The sequence below is a fragment of the Nilaparvata lugens genome, chromosome 2, assembly GCF_014356525.2.
Source record: "Nilaparvata lugens isolate BPH chromosome 2, ASM1435652v1, whole genome shotgun sequence".
NCBI lineage: Eukaryota > Metazoa > Arthropoda > Insecta > Hemiptera > Delphacidae > Nilaparvata > Nilaparvata lugens.
In genome coordinates, this window is record NC_052505.1 from 28,751,588 (window position 1) to 28,771,270 (window position 19,683).

Consider the following 19,683-nt stretch of genomic DNA (forward strand, 5'->3'; position numbering starts at 1 on the left):
TCAAAAAATTAAATTCCTATAAATACCTCTACTAATGCACATACACTTATATACAGGTGTCCCACGAAAGATATAACTGCCGAAGGCAATAGATTCTACGTAAATATAAATCTGAGTACCCTTTTTAAATTATTTTGTCACGACATGTTTCGGCTACTAAAAAAAGACAATTCTACGTAAAATTTGCATCAAAAAATGTTTTGTAAAATTTTCTCATATCGAGCTTAGTTTTCGTGATATAGATTTTTCAATATTTTTGAGAAACGTAAATAACTAAAAAACTATTCGTTGAGATCTAATTCTAAGAAGTTTGTTTCATGAGCGCTCAAACTGTTGGAAATTTTACTTTGAACTCTACAAATATTCTTTCCTCTTCTTCCATTCATACTTTCTTACTCTTTCCAACCGTATCCTTAGAATTAAATTTTGACTGATAGTTTTCTAGTTATTGTCGTTTTTAAAAAAATATATAGAAAAATCTTTATCTTGAAACTAAGGTCGTTATTAGAATATGTTTATAAACATTCTTTGTTGCAAATTTCATGTTGAATCTATGGTCTTCGGCTGTTACTCCTTTCGCTATATTGGCTGGGATACGCTATATTGACGTTTTTGAAAGTATATCAAAATATTTTTATTCTGATAAGTAGACTCACATTTATTAAGTGGAAGTATACCTAATTTTTGGAACAGTATTGTAACTTAGAATAAAGATATTGTAAATGAGATTTTTTGAAAAAAGAACAGTTTTGAACTGTGCCTGTATCTTTCAATGTGCGTGCTAGCCATATGAAAAAGCTCGGTCCTTCATCATAAGTATTTTATTTCAAGCTTTTTCTCGTAGCAGGTTCTCTTTGTCTCAGATACAGAGTAACGGCCAGCAACAGTCACAGTTATCACATAGTTATTCAAAAGTATTCTTTGAGTATCTATAGTGAGGTACACGTTATAATGGTAGAGTGTGATTTTCAATAAGATGACGAATAAATCTAAAGTATTAAATGTGAAAGGGTTAGGGGTTAGGTTTTATTTAGGTTATATCTATTATGTTTCATTAGGATGGGATAGGTTTTTGCTTTGAAATTGCAATATGCTTGAAGGGGCTAGGGTCCAGGTGGAGTTATGTTTTTTGATGTTTCAAAGGTGAAAGGATAGGTTAGAGGGTTAGGATTTTTCTTTGAACCACATGTTTGTAAACATGTTCATGAAATGAACCACTGTTTATGTTTTGTTCTAAAGATGACGAATAAATCTAAAGTATTAAATGTGAAAGGGTTAGGGGTTAGGTATTATTTAGGTTATAGTTAATAATGTTTTATTAGGATAGGTTAGGTTTTTGCTTTGAAATTGTAATATGCTAGTAGGGGCTAGAGTCCAGGTAGAGTTATGTTTTTTGATGTTTCAAAGGTGGAAGGATAGGTTAGGGGGTTAGGATTTTGCTTTGAAATCTAAATTATTGAATGTAAAAGGGTTAGGGGTTTGTGGTTAGGTTTTTTAGGTTATATTTAATAATGTTCCATAAGGTTAGGTTAGGTTTTTGCTTTGAAATTTAAATATGCTAGGAAGGGCTGGGGTCCAGGTACAATTATGCTTGTCGATATTTCAAAGGTGGAAAGATTGGTTAGGGGGTTAGGATTTTGCTTTGAAATTGAAATATGCTGGAAGGGATTAGAGGTTTTTACCAAGAGTTATTTTTATTAATGTTCAAATGTAAAAGGGGAGGTTAGGGGGTTAGGTTTTTGCTTTGAAACGACAATATGCTGACTCAGTTAGTTTTTTAACATCAGTTAAAAACAACCGTTATATTTTATTAATATATTTGTCAAAAGTACTCTTTCTTTTATTGGATAAAATAATAATATATTGATTATTATATTGAATTAAATGATAAATCATTATTGGATAATAATATCATCATCAAAATAGAATGACGATTGACTTCAGTTACAGTGCTCGGTAACCATCATCACAATGAACGTTACATTCAAGGAACTGACTGAATGGAACGGGAAAAAACCGTTACTAACGCATGCGCGATACGGTGCTGACAGACCGAGAGTGGTTTGTTTTCTCGTACCTAACTGAACCATCTATACCAATTACTGATTTTTGTCATCATTTTCTTATTTATTCAATCATTCAGAATTATACAACTTACAGAAAAGTACCACAGGCTAACTTACGCCCAAAACTGTTCCGATTCTAATTTATACAACAGTCCAAATGTAGCTAGAGGTTATGTGTGTCACTTCAAAATTCTCCAATTACACACTCAATTTACAATTCATACCCAAAAATATTTTTCCCTTATTCTATATATTTATCTTATTCCCTATTATTTATCTAATCATTATTCATTGTGACTACATACTTCAAGTAATATCACTCATTAGACTGGAGGCTTGACAATCACTAATTCTAGTCACAACTACAACATTATTATTTTGTGTTGTACCGATTTCTATCTCAAATTTTCATAACAAAACAGCTCTGATTCCTGCTTTTAGCTGTCTCAATCTGCTCAATTCTCAGTGATCTAGTTGTAGATATTCTTATTGAATCATACCACTTGAAGTTGTAACCATTACTCATTTATTGAGAGTTCATATTCGGTACTATTCATATTCAGTATTTTGGTTGCTACAGTCATCAATCTCTAGTGAACTTTCAATTAATTATTATTTAATAAACAGCAAACAATATTGGAGAGAAATGTTGTGAGTCACTGTGTTTATGGTACGAATGATAATTCATTATCATTTATTAGATCAAAATAAAATATTATAGATAAAATACAGGTATTGCTCCAAAATTTCTCTGTCCTTATTTAGTTAATTAAATCGACCAAAATAATATTGATCATGAATCTCAACTTTCAGTAAGAAGTGGCAGTCACAACTGCAAATATTTTTATTGGTGGAATGTGTAGCCTTTGTAATAAGTGAAATGAATAGATAATCCAATATAACTAAATCCAGTATCTTGATTATGTTTTGTTTGCTCTGAATTGCAGAACAAAAGAGCTGCTAGTTGAAGTGCTGCCGTTGCTGAGCGGACACAATCTGCCGGGCGCACTCCGCATTGAACCAACCGACGCCCAGGAGGAGGCATTCAAACTGCGACAGGCTATCAAGGCGCAAAATAACGAGAACAGTGAGAGGTAGGTTTTATTTTTATAGGTCTTAGTTATAATTAACTCCACTGAATATGATGTCCTGGTTTCTAAGTTTTGATTTTTTTGTGAACTTTTCAGTGGCCGTAACTCAGCTCCTAGAGACCGTGTGCTGTGTTGCAAAAAAATAACATTTTTTATTCACACATTCTTGTAAAAGTTAATTGTTGCGACCAAAAATTTGGTCATGTTTATTAGTATGGGCCTAACATGAATGTGTGAGTTATTAATTTATTAAATAATTTATTTATTTAATGTGTGTGTCTTTTGATGATTTATGCTTTTCTAGTGGTGGACTTCGCGAGAGCAAAGCGCGGCTGCGCAAACTGTTGTCGCAGCTGGAAGAGCAGGGCCTGGTGAGTCGGGATGACGGATATCAGACAATCATCTCTTCCCTGGCCAAGGACATTTGCAACAAGGGCCGCTACAGAAACATACAGGCTAAGGTACTAACAGAACTTTCACTAACCTATTGTAAACTCTCCAAACACTAAATACTTGTACAAGAGAAACTTACTCATTTGAAAGGTCAATAAAAACAAAAACACTTTGTTATTGTTCTAATCTTTTTTATATTTGAGAATACAGTATCCCTATTTTTCATGCAGTTTCGAAAATGACATCAGATCAATTTGAAATTTGTATCCACAACCAAGCTCCTCGCACGAAACTATTTTGTGAAAAGTCACTATAAGGAAATTATGATTGATGTTAGAAATTAGAAATTGATTTCCTGAAAAATCTACTTTTATGGACTTAGTGGATTCTCCTTGTATGCCCATAATCATATGATTCCACTTGTCAGCTGATTGATTATGAATAATTCTATAGCAATGGTTTACAAAACATCCCACGGTTGCTTTTCGTGGATTAGCGTGAGTCTACTTTGCGGTGGGCCTTAGGACTCGCTGCCACACAACCCTTTACATTTCATATTAGAAGAAAATACTATATTAGAAAATCAAGATCAACTTTGATCAATCATAATTAATTAAACGAGTATACTTACTAATTAATGAGTAGTTATTCAAAAGAGAACAGTGACAAATCAATGTAGAATTATTCCTACAATTCACATTACATTACATGGAAAAACAAAAATATAAGAGTATAAAGTTTCAATCTGAAGTTTTGAATGCCATAAGTTGAAGACCAATCAGTAGATCAGAGTTTTGCTTGATGATATTTGTTATATTCTATGCATACATGTATGCAGGAATCACTTGAGAGACGTACAAACTCATTCTGAAACTGCTTGCCAATTAAATAAGGAGCATTTCCAAGTAAGTTGAATTCGGAAAGAGAAATAGTTTATTTTTTTAATTTTATGTTTGCAGTGATAGAAGTGACAACTCCAACAAGATTTTCTTTTAATAATCGAATTCATAGAATGTGTGAAACAGTATCTGTGATTGTACTACTTCCCCGCCCGCTTCAAGCTGGTTTCAATGTTCAATTAGCTGTCGGGGTGCTTAGTTGTCGGGTACGATCACGACAACCAGACCCCTCATAGGCCTATCCAGCAGGGGATTTACTGTCGGGGAGACTAGTTGTCGTGAGCGTGTGAGGAGCTCCTTCGTTCTAGTAGGGTATTTACTGTCGGGGAGACTAGTTGACGGCAATGGTATATTTTGCCAGGGGATTTACTGACGCCTGTGATCAAAATAGCGAGGAGACTAGTTGTCGGGGAGACAGGTTGGAGGCGACCCACTCTTTGCAGTTTATCAATCGGTATGTTGGCAATGGCGTCGCAAATGTTGTTATTTTGGTGTGCTATGGTCCGTGGTCGATTTCAAATAACCCCATAAAAAATCGCATTGAGGAAACGCATGTGAAAATGAGCCTTGTCACTGAAAAAATGACCGCGTCTTCAGGCAGGTTGTCAATCAGCATATCACATGCATTTTGACGGGCATCAAAATCGCTTTCATTCAGTTCTTGAACAACAGCCGTTTTATAGGGAAGAAATTGGAGGTCTTCATGGAAAATTTATCGAACAGTGGAGTCATAAATTGCCATAGCAGCTGCGTGTTTGCGAGCCGAACGCCGGGGAGAACGCACAACTGACTGTCTCACTCTTTCGATATTTTATGGAGTTCTGATGGTTTGTTGAAGTCTATTTCGGGGTTTAACGGCTCTTCCACACTGCCGAAATGAGTTAACCCACGTCAGAATCGAATTACGATAGGAACGAGTCTGCGAGGAGGAATTTCAAATTGAGCTCGGAAGGCACGTGTATAGCAACAAGTGATCGACCATTAGAAAAGCTCTCAACTGCGAACGCCCATTGCTCTCTAGACCAGAGCATGATGGCTACTTAATTGAGGGAGGATAAACTTGGGAACTTCCCCCTCCAGATGCGCCCCTCCTGCCCCTCTACACGACCAATTTGCCGCGCAGGATTTTTTTCAAATAAGTAAGTTTCTGTGGCACACCTTGTAGTTGGTGAATCAACAACAGATTTGTAATTAGGCTACTGATAGTGAATCACCGTTAGACTTGTAATTATTGGAGCTGCTTGACATTAAGGATGAGAGTTACACTTTAGTCCGTAGATGCATAAATATTTATTTGTTACTAGCAGGTAATCCGTGCTTCGCAAGGCTCCAATTGAAAACTTGACCTACTGAAATCTTGAAGAATTAAAAATATGCCTATTTTCATTTCATTTTTTGATGATGCAACATCCGTGTATTTCCTGTTTCAAACGTGTATAAGAAAATTCTTACCTTTATTATATTATAGATTACAGTAGCCTATTATTATTTTTTTGGCCCACTGGCTATCCAGTCTGGTATCCTATTGTGGGTCTAGCATGATGCATTTTTTTGCATTCAGCTTGCATATGTAGATGAATATGAATATTCCATGTATTAAAATAATAAAATGACCAATGGTAGAATCGTCATAATAGAATAGAATAGAATTTATTGTTTCTCATAAACAGCAGTACAATATTAGGTTACAAGAAGAAAACAAAACAACTATATTAAGTTATTATCCATATTTATCAAATGCTATGGCTCAATTATAACAATGTAAGAATACAAAGAAATATTCATCATATAAACATCGCCATATACAGTCATAATAATAATATAACCAAAAGTCATTTGCCACATTTTCCTTCTACTTATGCTTATAAAAAAAACTAATATCAAAAATGAAAAAAATCATATTTCTTTTAAAAACAATATAATATACCTAACATTTATATGTTACACAATTATACTGCTACATAATTAGCCTACTATACTGTATAGACAAGAAACAATAATAAGGTACCCCTGTAATGAAAATTGTGTTGGGGTTACCAAACTTGATTTTAACAAATATAAGAGTGAGTCAAGCCCGATACTCACTTAATCACAAAAAAAAACCTTTTGAAAAAAATAACAGAAAAATAAATCTTGAAAAAATATATATAAAGTGCCATTAGCCCAATGATCTGATCCAATTTTCAATATCAACTATACTCATGAGAAATTGCTTGATATAATTTTCTAATAAACGTTTTGACCTCAAACTTTCCTCAGTTGGTTTATTTTATTCCACATTTTTGGAGCTAAGTAATCAAATGATTTTTTGTATGCCTCTGTATACGGTCTTGGTATTACAGTGTTCTGGGTATTCCGCAATCTTTGAGAATATATATTAATATTAGTCACTAGACTAATCACCACTTCTCAAATAGAAAGCCCTCATAACACGAAATACATAGATGTCTTAAGGGAAACACAAGCAGTTGAGAAAAAAGGGTTGAGCATGTTCTCGACTTCCTTTGAACAGCATAACTCTAACTAACTTTTTTTGTGTAATAAACAGTGGTTTCACAGATGAATAATAAGTACCCCCCCCCCCACAATGTAACCCCATACTGCAATTTAGAGTTTACTAGTGCATAGTAAATGTTTTTTAACACAGCTAGTGGACACAGATAACGCAAAAAATATAATTTTCTAACCAAATATAGAACTTCCTTCTTTACTCTATCTATGTGCATTTTCCAATTCAAATTCTCATCAACTAAAACTCCAAGGTACTTAATAAAATTACTCTTCTCGATTTTAATGCACTCAAGACACACAGTACTTGAAATTTCTTTGTTTAAACAATCTGCACATTTATAATATAGAGTAAATGGCACTTCAACTGTCCCTCTATAACTAAATAAAACATATCTAGTTTTTGTACTCAGAGTCAAATGATTTAGATCAAACGGATATTTCAAAATATTCAAATCATTCTGCATTTTACTTTCCAAACTTTGAGGATGATCCGCAGAGTAAGTCAATGCAGTGTCATCTGCAAAAGCAGTGACACTCCCACTGAACCCACCCTCACAAAGATCATTAATATATGCTAGGAACAATATAGGCCCCAATACTGATCCTTGGGGGACCCCGTATCCAATAGCTAACGAATGACTCATTATTTGCAACACGGACACACTGCGTCCTATTGGTAAAATAGCTTTTAAACCATTGAAACGGAATTCCACGAATACCAGAAATCCAAAGCTTTTTTAATAGAATTTCATGATCAACACAATCGAAAGCTTTGGTAATATCTATAAATAAACCTGCAACATTACAATTACGATTCAATCCATTATTTACTTGAGATATGACTGTTAACAATGCATCCTCAGTGCATTTTCCTTCTGTAAACCCAAACTGATTCTTACTGAAAAATTTGAACTTGCTGTAGAAAGAGAGTAATCTACGCTTGACAACCTTTTCAATTATTTTGGACACTACTGGAAGAAGTGATATGGGCCTGTAATAACCTGGAGATTTTGGATCTCCATTTTTGAAAATTGGGACAATCACTGCATTCTTTAACTTGTCAGGAAATACTCCACTGTGCATACTCAAATTTATTATGTAAGTAAGAGAATCAATAATGGGACATATACGTTTAATTAACCAACCATCAATACCGGGAGATTTTTTATTTTTTAATGACAAAATTATAGAGTTGATTTCTTCGGTGTCAGTTGGATATAAAAACATGGACTGTAATTGACAAGTGACTGGAAAGCTTTGCTGATAAGTATCTGTTGTCTGACTCAAACTATTGCCAGCTCTCAGCTTTCCAACCACATCAATATAATAGGAATTGAGTATATTTGCAACTTCATGTGGGTCTGTTGTAATATTTACATGGTTGTCATCACAGTATAAGGAAATTTCAGAATTTTTATTTTTACCTACACCAGTAAGGTCATCGATTATTTTCCATTGGGCTGAGGAGTTGTTTTTATTGATTTCAAATAAATCATTATAATAATTTTCTTTCCTAAACTTTAAATCAGCTTTCAATTTCGAATTGAACCTATTATACTTTCTTCTGAAGTTTTCATTATTTGGATATTTCAAAGTTTTTTTTTATATAATAGTCTTCTCTTCTCAATACGTTTTATAAAATTTACATTCATCCATGGTTTCAGTTTATTATACCTTTTTGATATCCGTTTTTCATGAGTGCATTGCATTAGAGCTACCTACGTTGATAATATCGCAAAAAGTATCATAAGCTATATTAACATCAGATTGATTTAAAACAGAGCTGAAATCGCTATTCCCAAGTATTTCAAGTAATTTGACATAATCTACGTTCTTTATAGTTTTATCACCTTGATCTTCTCTATTGACTTCGGTTTGCTCCATTGAACAAAAAATTGCTGAATGATCTGTAATACCGAAATCAACTTTACCAGCAACACATTTTAAATTATTTCTACTTCTAAAAAAAGCATGATCTATACATGATTTTGAAAAACGAGTTACTCTTGTTTGTGTGCTTATGTAGCTTTTTAGACCACAGCTTGCCAATAAAGAAAGATAATCAAAATTAGAAGCGTTGTTTTCGAGAATGCAAATATTCAAATCACCTACTAGCAATAAATTTCTATTTTTAATATTATCCAGAATATCTTGTAACTCATTAGTGAAAGAAAAAAATGAATGCCTATGTAAACTGTAAATGGCTAATATTGATAAGGAAAACTCTTCAAAAATAAAATTCAGATGAACTATATCAACTGTTGTCGAATCCACCTCTAACTGACTACAAGATAAGCGTTCAAGGACAAACACAATTACACCTCCTGAACGATAAGATTGATTTCATTTATAAAACTGTTTATAACCTGGTATTTTGTAGTTGTCAATCTCATTTTCGAGTATCCATATTTCAGTTAGAACTATTATTTCTTGTAAAACATTTTTCTAACTAAATTGGAGAATAAAGAATTCAAAATTCTCTCATACTACGAATATTGTAACTGAGATCAGTGATATTGGGTCCTTGTAATTTTTTAACAAATCAAAGAATAAAGAATCATTGTTCACGCTATCCATCTATTGATTGTAAATAAGGAAAAAAATAATAACATTACCATAGATCCCTATTATTAGTTCAAGTCGTCGATATTCTGGATATACTTGACATGACCATTCTCCTCTTTCCGAAGCAGAATTTTCCCCTTGTCGTTAGTCGAGATGTACGCCCAATTCTTCTCTCTCTTCTTGGTCTTAGCTGCTGCTAGTAGACGCCTTCTCTCCGGAGTTAAGCTCGCATTGATGTAGATTAGATTTTTAACAGCGTAACCCAGAGCATCAGTCTTCAGATCCTTATTCAGCCTCTTTTTTGGAGCAACTCTTGCTTGTCGTATCGTCGGACAAATTTGTTGATAATTCCTGGAGGTCGATTTCCATCTCGGGGCTGCTTCAAGCGGTGACAGGCATCCACCATTTCATCCGTGATATTCTTATCAAGAACAGTCCCAAGGTGTTTAACTGTTTCCAAAACGTTTTCATTCGGAGTTTGTGGAATTCCGTGGACCTCGACTGAATTTATTCGCGAGTACTGCTCACTTGTCTCTAATCTCTCCTCCAATGTTTTGATTTTCTTCTTCAGATTTAGATTTTCTTGTGTAAGATCACTAATCATTTTAAAACACTGTTCAAATTTTTTGTCCTGTTCTTCCAATAACTTTTTATTATCGATTTTTTATGACACAGCTCCAAAGAATTACCCAAGTCCATTTCAATAGTTTTCCTCTCATTTTTAGCTTCCTCCAGCATGAGCACAATTTGGTACAGACTAGGAGCCGGACCCTCACCGCCAGATGCTTTAGGACTAGAAAACATACTTTGCCTTCTAATATTCGCGCAGGGGGGGCACGACCAAGTTTTATTATCACTTACAATGAAGTCTACTTCACTTTTAGACATACCGACGCAATTAGCATGACATCGTTCACCACAAGCACTGCATTTAATTTTCAGATGGTTTTTATTTACTGCTGCATGACACACTTTGCAATTTGGCATATTGGCAATAATTGAAAACGTTACAACAATACAGCAATAATTGGAAACGGCACAGTACACGAGAATGTTCAATTTACTTTTAGAATACCGTTATCAACCGATAAGATAAGGGAGTAACCGGGCTGAGTGACCGCTCTCTTCAACGTCTTAATCATTACTGATTAATTAATCAGAACTATTTAATTAACAAATTAGTATTTGGAATCTATCAGGAATTCTGGATTTATCAGGAATGCGAATTCGAACAGATTCCAATCCATATGTGGAATGTTTCACATGCCTGCTACTTCTAGAGAAGGGGGTACCCTGATTTCCATAGTCTGTTCTCTCACTGGCTAACCCCGAATTGTTGATTTACAGTCTAAGTGCCGGTTGCACAACAGCCGGTTAAATTTTAACCGTGATTAATTCCACGAGAACCAATCCGAGAAGGCGTTTTTGAAAAGACGGCTTTCGTGATTAATTTCACGAGAACCAAACAAAAGACGGCTTTTCAAAAACGCCTTCTCTGATTGGTTCTCGTGAAATTAATCACGGTTAAAATTTAACCGGTTGTTGTGCAACCTGGCCTAATTGTTGTAATATTAAGATTATATAATAATTATTGGATTTTCTTCTAGGAACTGATATCTGTAAGAGCAACCAAGAAGGCGCTGGATGAAAAGAGCAAATTCTTCGAGGAGAAAGTGAAGTTCTACAACGAATACATTGATAAGTGCTTGGAGAACATTGGCAGGAATAAACGGTAATTCTAACAACTACTTGTTCGTATTTGTAACTAGCTGGCCCGGCGAACTTCGTACCGCCAAATAGTTAATGCACCTCATAACAAACTTTAACTGGATGCACACCTGAGTAGGCGCGATGCGGCATTTTATTTATATAGATAATTTTCCAAATGCAAAATTAATAATTTACTAAAAATCAATTAATCCTAAACACCGAAGACAGCACAATTATTCGAAACAAAGCAAAGTCTTTAACCTGAGGTCGCACTGCTGGATGGTTCAACACTGAACAGTCATTTTGTTTTTAGTCGGGGCGTTTAGAATAAAATACATGGGCGGTTATGAAGCAGCACACACTCTTGTCTAATATCTACCGACGGCTGTTGGATGACTCAATGATTATAACAGCTGATTTTTATTTCTGTGTGTGACCAGCTCACAAATCTTCTCCCATAAGGATTACATGTAAACTTTGAAGGACCTTAGGAGAGAGTCCTGAAGTCGGATCATTAATTTGATAGGCCATAAACCTGGTCCTGAACATAACAAACACAACTACAAAAATCATCAAATTCGGTGCACACATAAAAAGTTATTGAATGTCAAAATTTGTGGCTCCATTTTTATTGCAGTGCTACCAGATTTATCCAAATAGGTTTGATAGTATTTCACCTACCAAAGGAAAGTCATCGGTTCCAATTTTTCCAATATCTTGATAAATCATGAACGCATTTAATGCCTATGAATGAAAAGTCCAGTTCAGAGCAAATCAAATTATAATTTTCATAATACTTGGGCAATTTACAACAAATATTTACTGAACAAAACCATTTGATACTTGAACAGAAAATTTTTACAAGCTAAAAAAATACTTATCTATTCATATTGAGCTTATATATTTGGCTACAGGCTTTCAAAATTACACAAAACATTCAACACAAATTTAGAACACTATAAAAGATCACTATTCAGATCTCATTTAAAACATTTTAAATTTCAATTTTATAGAAAAATTTTAAGATAACTAAAAACACTTCTACAAGCCAGCAGCCATTTTTTCACGAGAGAAACACCTAGAATAAGCACCTAAAGCTCCCAAGCAAAACATAGACACGTCTTCGATTGCCAACTAATAAAGAATACAAGTTTACAAATTTCATTTATTATACTCAATAAAACTTCATTTTTCAAAGTTATTTTAAATTTATTTACCCTTTATGTTGTTTAGAATTATCTGTTAATTCAGAAATAGAACTTTGTTACAGTAGGATGTTCAACACAAGTGCATCTGATAAATTCCCGGTAAAATGTTAAGTCCGCATATCGATTACACCGATATTTGCTATCAAGTTTTATTGATACAGAATTGAAGATTCGATTTTAATTGAGAAAAAATGTAATATTACATTATTTATATAGATAAGCATAGAGCCGTTCTGTTTTTTCAGTCTCTGATAGATTATTCTCCTAATGGATATCAACAGCTTTCACTATTACACATTTACTAATGCGGAATTCATCCAATATAAAATTAAATGTCAATAATTAATCATTTCGTCAATGTGATATTTAAGTTTACGATGTTAATTTCATTCTATCTTATATGGTTGTGTTCAAAAAATAAAAGTTTAAGTAAAAATGTTATTCGTATAGGATACTGACAGTTTGAAGTGCGTTTCTTTGAGATTTGTTCCAGGTTTTTAATAATTCACCAGTTTTCTACCATTAATTTATACATTTTCTACCTTACAATAATAATTACTATCGTCAATGATTTACTGTTTTTTGTTTTGCAGAAACGTGCACCACACGCTGACCGGTGCGGGAGGTGACAGTGCTCGCAAAGTGAAGAAGAAAGTCACCCTGAAGTACACAGGCGCCCAGCTGCGCGAGAAGGGCGTGGTGACGTCAATCGAAGGTCTGCCGGCTGCCCAGTTCAAGAACGTGCTCTTCGAGATCAGTGCTGCAGACACGGCAGGTCGATTCCTCATTAGGGGAAAGTACATGGGTGTCGAACTCGAGAAGGTCGAGATCGATATCAAGGTAATTTCTGAGAGAACTATTTTTCGAGGTGATCTATCTCTTAATGAATGTTTTCAATGTTGAATTGAAATTTGGGAGGTCCACTTTATTTTTCTGAAGGTGATGCTCACATGAGCTCAAGTAACGTCTGCGTAGGTAACTAGATGACGAGATGGATTATCATGAGTGGACCTACAGCTTTGTGTGGGTTCAGCTTTTTTTTATTGCGGATGATGCCCACATGAGCTTTTTTTGTTTGTGCATGGGTGATGGGAAGTGCGAGGGTGATTTATGAGATGATCAAACGTTCATGCCTATTCGATGTGATTCGAACCCGCGACCAGGTAGCACTAGCAGACTGAAGGGTGCAACGCCTTAGTCAACTCGGCTATCTGGCCGGCAGGGAAGTGATTTTCCAACTCGTAAATTATATTCAAGTAGCTTAATCGGTTCTTCAAAGGAAATAGCAGGTGCATGAAGCTCATCCATGCGATAGGATATCATCCTGACCACGGAGCCGACCGCTTCCCTAAATCCTAGGTGGGAAGACAAATGTTTAAACAGGAAATGGGTTGCTGCAGATGTCTACCATTTAGTAAATATTTGAGTTTATGAATGAGATACTTAATCTAAAATTAAAACAAAATATTTTTATTTTTCAACTAAACTAATTTTTTTGCTTTGTTGACTGTGCACTTTTATCCATTTCCTATTCTTCTTTATCATCTTCACTTCTCTTGTCTCCTCTTTCATCTGTTCTGACGGCGTTCGATCTTTTTAGGTTTCTTGGAAGATTATGATAAATTTAAGAGCTGAGTGGCCTTGAATCCTTGAAACAAATCTTTTGGACAAGACGTTGGGTTTCATTTGGTAACACGATTGGAAATTGGAGAAAATCAAACAATAAAATCTACACTCATCTGTGATAAACTACAGCGTCCAGTTCAAAAGAATTGTCCCAAGGATTCGACGTTAGTCAGCTCTCAAATTATTGATACTTTTTATAAATACAGATAGATTTTATTCAAAATATCTTGAGAATTTCTATTTGTAAACCAAGTTGTTTTAATAATTAGGTGATTGCTAATCACTATGATTAGCTAATCACTTAGCAATCTACAATGATTGCTAAGTGGGAGACTTAAACTCCACCATAATAGTTGCTCAGCGTCTTCACACTCAGTCAGCACATTTGTGCTGTATTTATAAAATTAATTTGGTGTTTTTTTCAGAAACTGCTACAACTTCAGTATGAAGGCATCGGAATGATGGATATATTTGGAAAAGCCAAGATCAACATCAACCTACTCATCTATCTTTTGAATAAGAAATTTTATCTCAAATAACAAATCAATAGTAATCATCGAGCTTTGTAATTTTAGTGTCAACAATATGACTAGAATATTTTAAGAAAATTTATTCTGATGAAGTTTATTTCTCTATTTGAATGAAATTTCAAATTAGTGATAATGTATTTATAATTATTTAGGACATTCAGTAGTTGAATATCTTTACATCATAGGATTGTAAAAATACTCATACTGGAAGCTAAAATCATGACTGCATGTATAAATTGAATAAGACTGTGAATGGATTTGTAAATTAATATTTGGATTAGTTTTTGTAAATTTGTTTTGCCAAAGATTTGTGACATATAGTTTTTAATGTATTATCCATGACCAGTGCCTTAAAACTATAAGTTTTTTAATAGTCTACTAATATTCCTATAAGTTGATTTTAGTTTTTTAGTCCTATCAGAGGATGTAGTAGAAAATGCCTAACTTATAGAAAATAAGTTTCATAAAAAATGCTTGCTTCCTCATTTTTAGAATATACATAATTGTAATTAAATTTTATTCCTAGATTTACATATTACAATTTTAATAACATGATATTAATATTTTATTGAATTATTCACTTATTTTATTTGCACAAGAACAACTCAGGACACATCCTAACAACTTTTGATATTTATTCTATTATTTGTAAGTTTTATCATTTTTGCTGATCCTTCAAGTGAAAATTCCTTGATAATTTATATAGTTTAAGTTACTGTAAAGTTTATATTTTGTACCTTTGTATCATTGAAATATAACAATATATTCATCAGCATTCCTTCATTAATTAGCCTAGCATTTATAGGTCCTGTTCGTTTTTGAAATCTTATACCTTCTAGGACCTGTTATATGTAACATTTAGAAATCAAGTATTTGAGGAGTTAATTGCTATTAAATGAAAATTAAAATAAATTGAGTTTATTTCAAGATGTTCACACTAGCAATGCTCAATTATCACATTCACGCCGTTGCATGCACACGAATCTTTAGCCGGCCACTGACTCATTCTTAGCCAATTAAATCTATGTGGCATTTAATTGTTGGCCCAATGACGACCAGCGCCAGTGTGTGGATGGGTGGTTTGCCAAGCGGAGGCCAGCCCAGCGTAGGCCAATGAAGGCTAGTGAACGCCAGCGCTGGCAAATCGCCCATTCACACTAAGTCAAATAATGTGTGTTCCTGTTTTGTCGTCAGCTCTGCTGGTTTTTCTGTATGTGTAATTGAGTTGCTATATGCAATTGCTATAAATTATTTTTGCGTTACTTTTTAAAGTGTTCATTTTAGTTAATATTTTCAATATTTCTATTATGTATAATGTCGCTGGGCACTGGTGACATTGCAATGTGGATGGCAAGACCAACGCAGCCAAGCTTACCAGGCTGGGACAACATTAGGACATTGTGGGTGGCGTGTTGGCACTGTTGGCCCAATCGTCAGTGGCCAGTGGCCAGCCTTACAGTTTGCATTACGGAAACTCTACATTCATAACAAATTAAACAGGTCACAAGGTTAATTATTGTTATTGAATTTATCACCATTATTTTATTTTTTATTAAATTGACGAAACATCTTTTTCAACATTTCTGAAATATTTTCAATAAACTATCATTTTTAGGAAAAAGTTCCGATTAAACATGCGATTTTTTCAATTCAACACATCTTGGATCATATGCTTCATATTATTTTGAGCTATATATGGAGCTAACAAGTGTTGTGGCATAATACATCATTTTTCTTCAATAGGTACAAGGTATCAATAGTAAACTCGAATATGTATTCTCTCTCTGAGGGAAGCTGAGGTGACTTGGGAAAACCTTCATTCTTTGAACGCTTATATCTCAAACGAGAATAAATTTATCCTATGTAATTGAATAATCGTGTTTAAACTTCAAGTACAAATTGTACAATCATCCCTGACAGTTTGAGTAATTTAAATTTTCATAGTTTTCAAAACTTTCTGATGTCCCACCATTTTTGCGGGTTTAAGCAAAAAAAATATCAGATTTGATATCTTTAATCTATTAACCTTTGTGCAGCCCAGCTTTTAATTTGAGACAATTTGCAAATTATGATTCTTACAAGGGAAAGAACGGCAGAAATAGCTCCAGACAGAATAAAGTTTATTTTACATACACAGGGTTCAAACTGGAAACAATAATTATATTATATACACAGTATATATCCTGTTATAGTAAGTATATTGTCTATATGTGAAATGTCCTACAAAATAAGATACGATTTTGCTAGTTACCAGTGTTCACTTTCAGTATCATGAAACACAAACGAAGTTTCAAATTGAGCAATGAATCTTGTGCAATATTCAACACTTGAAATCTGATTGAACTGAAAACAATTCGAAAACTTGCAAAAGTAACTCAATAATATTTTAAAGGTTCCCAATGTCGACAAGATAGAAAAAAGTTCAAGTAAAATTCAAAAATTAGTTTCAAAAACATTAATTGTCTCAGAGAACGAGACAGAGACGTTTCAATACGACGATTCAATAAATATTGAAAGAAAATTGCGGTTGAAATCCAAACTTAAGATTACATTTTTTCAAGTTAGTCAAATTTCATTGAAAACAGTGATTTTATAGGAAACATTTACAACAATCACTGACAGTCGGAAAAATGCTAAATTAAAATAATCTCTTGGGAAGCTCAACAGTTCATCAGTTCCTCTGAATAAGTGTGATACAACAATAGTCGTGAGAAAATACTTTTCACACAATTTATTAGTATATGACGGTAGTGTGTCCGAGAAGATCGGTGGAAATAATTTATTGGGAAAAATATGATCCTCATTGAAAAATTGATGAGAACCTAAACTTCTCACTTTTTATAAGAGGAAAATCTCACTGACGATTGTGTTACTTCAAACTGTAGAACAAGTGTATTCAACATTCAGATTTACTCTGTTAGAAAAAACCATTTCCAAATAAATTTGGCAAAAATTATGAAATGTTTCATAAGAAATTTAATGAGTTTCTCTAAATACTGTACAATACATTTTAGAAACAAAATAGGAAAAGCATGGAACCGACAAATTTTCATTTTCAGCACCAAAGTGTAAAATAAAACTACTGTAACTTTAATTAAAATAAAGCAGGAAATCTGATAGAGAACAATTTGTACACCATTAAATGAAAAATTTGTACTAGACAATGAGGAGAGATGAAAATGATGAGATTTGGCATGGGATGGGATATTCAAATAGGGAAACAATAGAAGTTACTGATGGACTTGGAACAGAGTTACCAAGGTTACGGATATGAGGAGATGGAAGAGAAACTATACCTAGGCTGTAATGATGGATGGGGGGAGTAAGACATTATAAAAAATTGTAATTTTTACACCGATCTGATGATTGCTGCATAAGCTTGATGTTCATGTCAAGGAGCTACAATATCAACCAATGAAACACTCAACAACTATATTCAAGTTTCTTTTATAATATTTCGAAATTTTCAACGCATTTCGCTAGTTCTTGGAAGTTACACAGAGGAATACATTTTTAACCATTTTGGAAAGTACAAAAGATTTACGGTATGTGATAATCTTTACTACACAGCTGCGCTCAAGCCTATCACACAAAAAATGAGAATGAACTATCAAAGGTATTCAGCAAAATAAAAATTCATGACGACACTTCCATATTTCTTGTTAATAGAAACATTTTGATGAGATAATAGAAGAAATTGAAATATATGTAATCAACTTACAGCATCAACAGGATCAGCCTCGCCTTCGTCACTAATCTCATCACCGAATTCAATGTCTTCATCAAAACCATCTTCGACGAATGTGACAGTTTCGTTGATACGTACTGAAACAGAATAATTTATTACAAAATATACTGCGAATGTTTCAATAGAAACGAACACTATTGCAGAGAAATTGTGTAATTGCAATACACTATCATCAACATAAAATTTGTTACAAACCATCAGTTTTATCCAGGTTTGTTGACTCTAAAAAGATTCTAAAACCCAGATTTTGAAACAAGAAGTAAAGCATAGAACAAATGGAATAACTGTATTACTCAATAATTATTGAGGAAGAATCAATAATATTGAAGGGTAATTGAAACACAGTAACAAATTATCAAGTATCCTTTATTTTATTGCAACAAATTTATTGCAGCAATATTTTATTGCAACAAATTTATTGCAGCAATATTTTATTGCAACAAATTTATTGCAGCAATATTTTATTGCAACAAATTTATTGCAGCAATATTTTATTCCAACAAATTTATTGCAATAAAATAAAGTGTAATTGATCATTTTTTTGAGTTTTTATTTCCCTTAAAAGAAGAGTGAATAAAGAGTAATTGTTTGAACGGGTTCAATTTTTGGGATTTCCCTGAATGCTACCACATTATCAAATAATAATCATATTGATGCAATAGAATCACTGTAGATATTTGTTTTATTTATATAAAACAAATTAAAGACAGAAAATCTGTTAGTTAATTTTTAAACCTTTTGATTGATTGAATTGCAAGATCCTTACCCCTGAGTAGGTGAAAAAATAATTTATTCATTAATCAACTAATTAACTTGTATGGCAAATTTTTCTCTTCTCTTTAAAAGGGGTAACAAACCTATTGAAATAAGACATGTAATCAAAGATTTAATCAAGAGTCACTAACTCACTATCATAATATAAATTACCCGTTTCAAAAAGTAATTACCAATTTGGATGATTCATAGAAACTTATTCAGAAAAGATACAGAGCTAAATCTATTTATGTTGAAGAAGAACACTTAAAAGTTTTCGCTCGAATAATTTGTTAGTGTAAAATCTCGTCGTAGAGGCTACTAACTAACGTTAAAATGGCTGCTTTCACTGGACCCGTAAGTGTTTCAGCCTCGTTCTTTTCCACGAGAAAAAAATCACAGATTTAGTTTACGTGGATGTTTTGCAAGAGTCTTTGATTCCAAAGATCGTTAAGGATAGCCAACAAAGAAATTATCAATTCATGCAAAATGATTCAAGCACCTCCAGTGGAGACAATCATTTTCAACTTAAAGTCGCAAATTATACTTGAGCACTTGTTTCAGCGCAATGTTTCACTAGCAC

At 33.5% G+C, this 19,683-nt stretch overlaps 1 protein-coding gene across 1 annotated transcript in view; it reads left to right on the forward strand.

The window, feature by feature from the left end:
* Nucleotides 1–15,507, forward strand: part of LOC111055421 (ras GTPase-activating-like protein IQGAP2) — an 86,862-nt gene extending 71,355 nt beyond the window's left edge. The window contains exons 28-32 of the mRNA XM_039420048.1: nt 2,979–3,160; nt 3,462–3,618; nt 11,133–11,257; nt 13,037–13,283; nt 14,495–15,507. Of these exons, the coding sequence (XP_039275982.1) occupies nt 2,979–3,160; nt 3,462–3,618; nt 11,133–11,257; nt 13,037–13,283; nt 14,495–14,608 (825 nt within the window). The 3' untranslated portion in view covers nt 14,609–15,507. The remainder of the gene's footprint in view (nt 1–2,978; nt 3,161–3,461; nt 3,619–11,132; nt 11,258–13,036; nt 13,284–14,494) is intronic.
* The last annotated feature ends 4,176 nt before the right edge of the window (nt 15,508–19,683 follow it).